Source organism: Rhincodon typus, chromosome 28, assembly GCF_021869965.1.
Source record: "Rhincodon typus isolate 14 chromosome 28, sRhiTyp1.1, whole genome shotgun sequence".
NCBI lineage: Eukaryota > Metazoa > Chordata > Chondrichthyes > Orectolobiformes > Rhincodontidae > Rhincodon > Rhincodon typus.
Window position 1 is genome coordinate 41,569,200 of NC_063359.1, and position 5,827 is coordinate 41,575,026.

A 5,827-nucleotide genomic window follows, 5' to 3' on the forward strand; every position below is an offset into this window, starting at 1 on the left:
AGTCAGTGTGTGTGGGACTGTACCCCAGTGAGAGTCAGTGTGTGTGGAACTGTACCCCAGTGAGAGTCAGTGTGTGTGGAACTGTATCCCAGTGAGAGTCAGTGTGTGTTAGAGCCATACCCCAGTGAGAGTCAGTGTGTGTCGGAGCCGTACCCCAGTGAGAGTCAGTGTGTGTGGGAGCTGTACCCCAGTGAGAGTCAGTGTGTGTCGGAGCCGTACCCCAGTGAGAGTCTGTGTGCACGCGACTGTACCCAGTGAGGGTCAGAGTGTGTGGGACCCGTACCCCAGAGAATTAATGATCTAATTGAATATAAAATTGCAGCAATGATATAACCACATAACTCCCACACAATCTACTTGAATTTTCCTCATTTGTTCTTTGTGGTGGATGTCTCTGACTGGCTCAGCATTTACTGTCATTTCTAAATGCCCAGAGGACAGCTAAGAATCAACCACATTACTGTGGGTCTGGAATCACATGGAGTGTGCCAGACTGGGAAAGGACGGCAGATTTTCCTAGGAGGTTACTAAACCAGATGGGGTTTTTATGACAGAAGTCATAAAATCAACACAATGAGATAAGGTAGCAAACAAGGCATATGGCATGCTTGTTTCATCGTTGGGGACATACAGTATAAAAATTCACGAGTCATGTTGCAGTTGTATAGGATTTTAGTTAGTCCACATTTGGGACATTGTGTTCAGTTCTGGTCACCACACTGCCAGAAGGTTGTGGAGGCTTTGGACAGAGAGTACAGAAACAGTTTACCAGGATGTTGCCTGGTTTGGAGGGTATTAGCTACAAGGAGAGATTGGACAAACTTGTTTTGAGAATGGATGAGGGGCAACCTGATAGAAGTTTACAAAATATGACAGGCACAGATAGAATGGATAGTCAGAATCTTTTTCCCAGGATAATTACTTCGGGACACCAGGCGTAGAATTAAGGGGCTAAATTTAGAGGAGATGTGACAGACAGGCGCTTTTTTTTTTAAACACAGCAAGTGGTCGGTTCCTGGAAAGTACTGCTGGAGGAGATGGAGGCAGCTGCAATAGCAATGTTTAAGAGGCACGTGAATAGGCAGAGAATAGAGGTATATGGAATGCATTGAAATAAAAGGCTTTTAGTTTTAGAAAGGTGTCAAGTGTAGGTGCAGTCTTGATGGGCCAAAGGGCCTGCTTCTATGCTGCCCTGTTCTTTGACATTTGAAAATGGTCACATGTTACTACTAGACCCCCTTATTGCAGATTTTTGCCGAGTTCAAATTTCACCATCGCCCTACTGGGTTTCAAACCCATGTCCCCAGAACTATAGCGTGGGTCTCTGGATTACTAGTCCAGTGACATTACCACAAGCCCCAGTTTCCTCATGAGCCAGCTCTCTACCTACACTGGACTGAGTGTTGCTCTACAGGCACTGACCTGCCGGGTTGCTCTGGGTATTTCTGTTTGCAGTATCCTTCTAGCGAAGCATACACTTTTTCACGGAGAGCCTCCACCTCCCCAGGATTGGACAGGCCTTTTGCATCTATAGAGAACAGAGAATTGTACAAGAAGTTAACTGTTTTCTCCCTCACTGCTGCACTGTAGATATTGGAGAATGAAAGATGGAGATCCATCTGGCTACAAAACCCTGTGAGATCAGTAGCACTCAGTCCAAGCTGTAGCTGCACTATCCTGCTGTGTAGACTCTTTAGCCAGTTACAACCCTGTTAGGTAAATTCATATCACTGTGTAAACGTTATCAACAATAAAAAGAGTAAATGCTATCAACTCATCCAAGGGAACTGTGATCGAATAATCCAAGGTTTCAAAGTGGGGACAACTTTCAAATATATTAAAGGTTCAATCCTGAATCAGTGAGAAAGGAAAGTAGCATTGATTAAACTACAACAAAAATCAGTAAATTACTTTAAAAAAGGACTACTGGGGAATAGTGATCACAATACAATGGCTTCAATATCATTGTTAAGGGGTTGCGATATCTAAAACCACTGCAGGCAGACTCACAGTGTCACTGAAATAACTCTACAGAGGCCAGTATCCCATCACCAAGTCCCCCTTTATTTACACAGGAACAGCCCTTGACTCTAGTCCTGCCTCATACAGAGTCAGACACCAGAGAGTCAGTATCTCTGACACTCACCCTCTTTACATCAGCTAGGGCTCAACAGCCCCAGTCAGGGGACTCACATTCTATAGTCCAGCTGGCTGACCACATTACAATCACTACAGCCACTAGGGAGGGAGTTCCAGGATTCTGACTCAGTGACACTGAAGGAACAGTGATATATTTCCAAGTCTATTTGTGTTTCAAATTTCACATTCCCATCATTCATACTTGTGCCTTGTAGATGGTGAACAGACTTTGGGGAGTCAGCAAGTGAGTTACTCATCACAGAATTCCCAGCCTACACTGCTCCTGCAACTACAGTACCATAGCAGGAAGTACAGCAACCAACTTACACACAGCAAGATCCTGCAACTGGTAATGTGATACTGACCAGATAATCCATTTCAGTGATGTTATTTTATGGGATAACATTGACACATATGCCAGGGATCAATCCCCTGCTCTTCCTCAAAATTGCGCTCTGTGATCTTACAGATCTAGCTGAGAGAGCAGCTGAGGCCTTGAAATTTGCTTCATTGGAAAGAGTTATCATTTCCCAAAAGTGTGAGCATTTAGCACGTGGGGTTTCGCAACATTTAAAAAACATTTGGATAGGTACACGGATGGAATATATGGACCAAATGCAGGCAAATGGAACTAGCTGGGTGGGCACCAGTTTGGGCCTGTTTCCATGTTCTATGACTCTCTAACAGATGCACAGAGTACAGGAACAAAGCAGCACAGTTTCCCCAGGACAGGAAAAATGACACAGATTTGGAATGGAGCAATGATGTACATCTCATACCTGGATTGAAGAGGACAATTGCTCGCAAACAGCCCAGCTCTGTCTTGTCCATTTGCATATCACGCATTTTAGACACAAGTTCTGTCAGAACTCTGGAAAAGATTAAACAAATGGGAATAAATCAGGTCTGGGAGTTTCTAGGATCATTTCAATAACAATCTAATCTAATTAACCCCATGTTCACATTCAAACCAATTCTTGCAGCTTCCTAAAATCAGTTTTCTCCCAATACCCAGATCCCCAAAAATCCCGATCCTCCAATCTGGACGACCACACCCACTTCCAACCTGCCTTACACTCAGCTCCCACTCCACACCACATCCAGGTCCAGTGGATCAATTTAAATCCCCTTTAGCTACACACACCTTGTAGTGGGTCTCTGTTCCTCCAGGGCTGTTTGAAGCACCTTCCCCACCCAAACCCCACTCCCTTAGTCAGGGATTAAAGGAGCTGACCTGTCGAAGATAGCTCCCACCCCAGCGCTGTGCGCACTGTTCCTGTGCACGTGGAGACCGGTTGCCAGTAGAATGCCATCTCTCACAGTGATGGAACGGTGAGAGAATGAAGCAATCAGCAGTTCATTCCAACCTGAGACACAAACACAAGTGCATCAGTGAGACAAGAAACCAGACTGAATATACAAACAGGCCACTCAGCCCTTTGAGCTTACTCCACTATTCATTAAAATCATAGCAGATTGATTTTAGTCTCACCTCTACATTCCTGCATACCCTTGATAATCTTTTATCCCCTTGGCCATCAAGAATCTTAAAAATATTTAAATGTTCTGCATCCACTGCCTTTTGAGGAAGGGAATTCCAAAGACTCTCAAATCTTTGGGAGAAAAATGTCTCCTCATCTCTGCCTTGAATGGGTGCCATCTTATTTTTATTAAGATCCCTAGTTCTAGATTCCCCAACAAGAGGAAACATCCTTTTGACATCCCTCTGGTCAAGACCCTTTGAAGAAACAGCTGGTAAAAACTGCCCATCACTGCCTGACATGACAATAAGGTTACAATTCTCTCTTTAAGCTGCAGGACTACACTTCCTGTAGTAACTGCAACGAGGTCAGTCAGCTAGACTTCAGGACATGAATTCCTTGATGGGACGAGCTGAACAGCCCCAACCAGGAAGCCCTGGCTGACATATAAAAAGGAGAGAGTCAGAGATATTGACACTCTGAAAGCTGACTCTGAAGAGGCAGTGCTAGAGTCAAGGACTGTACATGTGTAAATAAAGGGTAACTTGGTGACGAAATATTGGAATATAGAATTTTAAACATTGTGATGAGGCCCAAGGAACCTCACAGGGAGCGCATCAACAAAACCCCCTCAAGTAGGGTGCTGAGGTCAACTCAACTCCCATTCCAGATACCGAGTTCAGAATCAAGCGGGCTGTCTTCTCCTGGATGGCGTCAAGCTTCTTGAGTGTTGTTGGGGCTGCACTCATCCAGGCAAGTGGGGAGTATTCCATCACACTCCTGACTTGTGCCTTGTAGATGGTGGACAGGCTTTGGGGGATCAGGACGTGAGTTACTCACCACAGGATTCCAAGCTGTGACCTGTTATGGTCAGAACATTTGTGTGGCTGGTCTACTTTATCTTAAGTTAAAGTATTCCCCTGGATGTTCATAGAGGGGGATTCAGCAAGGATAGGCGAGCCAGATAGCCATACTCAAAACTGGACAATCCCACAGCCTGGGGAGAGCCAAAAGACAACTCGCAATGGACAGCACAACATGGGGTAACAAGGCAGGGACTGGTGCATCCGAAACAGGCTTACAAGCCGATGGTCTATCACAGGCTGGTACATTTAATGAGTTACAGGGTAGCAGTGAATAAAATACATGTTGATTACCTGCCCGCAAGAGGATAACCTGGTCGTCCAGAGGGAGCTCGGAGAAATGTGGGATCCTCTTGGCCCACTCGACAAGTGTGAACAGTTGCTTGTCAGCTGCTTGGCAGATGTTGGTGACTGGGTCGTTTGGCTGGCAGGGAAACAGGAAGGGAGATTACAATCAGATCCTCTACACACCAGGGATCCTTCCATCCACAGGAACCAAGATGCACAAAGATGAAACCTTAATCCAAGAAACAAACTTGATTTCTATAGCACATTTCAGGCTTTACAACCAAATATAGATACAGGTAGTGACTATTCAGCCCCTTCAACCTGTTCCTTCATTCAATTAGATCACAACTGCTCGGAATCTCAATTCCATTTACCCACTGTGTTACAGAATCATTAATGCTCTTACTCAGCAAGAACCTAACCCATTCCATTAGCTCCAATTGACTGGCTCCTCCATGGTGTTTTGGGGAACAGAGTTCCAGACTTCCCTTTGGTGGGGAAGTGCTTCCTTACAGCATCATGAGTAATGGCCCAGCTCACATTTAGGTGGGGCCATACGGAGGCAAACTCACAAAAGGCAAGTGGCCCTGTTTAATTTTCAAAAACTAGATTAAATAATCACCCAAACTTTGAGCCACAGCTAGTTGACTGCAACAATGCGTGAAAAAGTAGCAGCCAACTTGGACACAGCAAGCACTATAATACAGAAGATAAAATGGCCAGGCTAATTGCTTCGGCAACTGTGATTGAGGGATAAACAACAGCCGGGACATTCCAGACAACTCCTCAAAATCTTCACCATCTGGGACGTGATGCTTTATTTCACGCCTAATAGACAGCAACAAGCCTGATTTTTGACCCATGTAGACTTGAGGAGTTGAAGGGCCTTTTTCTGAGCTCTACACCTCTATAACCCTGACCAACATGTCAGTGCTGAGGGAGCGCCGCACCGTTGGAGGGTCAGCGCTGAGGGAGCGCTGCACCGTCGGAGGGTCAGCGCTGAAGGAACGCCGCACCGTCGGAGGGTCAGCGCTGAAGGAACGCCGCACCGTCGGA

At 45.5% G+C, this 5,827-nt stretch overlaps 1 protein-coding gene across 5 annotated transcripts in view; it reads right to left on the minus strand.

The window, feature by feature from the left end:
• The window catches only part of LOC109919800 (retinoic acid receptor RXR-alpha-A), a 71,191-nt gene that overhangs the window by 3,488 nt on the left and 61,876 nt on the right, over positions 1-5,827 (minus strand). For all 5 annotated transcript variants that reach the window (XM_048613517.1, XM_048613518.1, XM_048613516.1 and 2 more), the window contains 4 exons: positions 4,778-4,907; positions 3,374-3,506; positions 2,919-3,010; positions 1,423-1,528 (listed from right to left, as the gene is read on the minus strand). In XM_048613517.1, the coding sequence (XP_048469474.1) occupies positions 1,423-1,528; positions 2,919-3,010; positions 3,374-3,506; positions 4,778-4,907 (461 nt within the window). The remainder of the gene's footprint in view (positions 1-1,422; positions 1,529-2,918; positions 3,011-3,373; positions 3,507-4,777; positions 4,908-5,827) is intronic.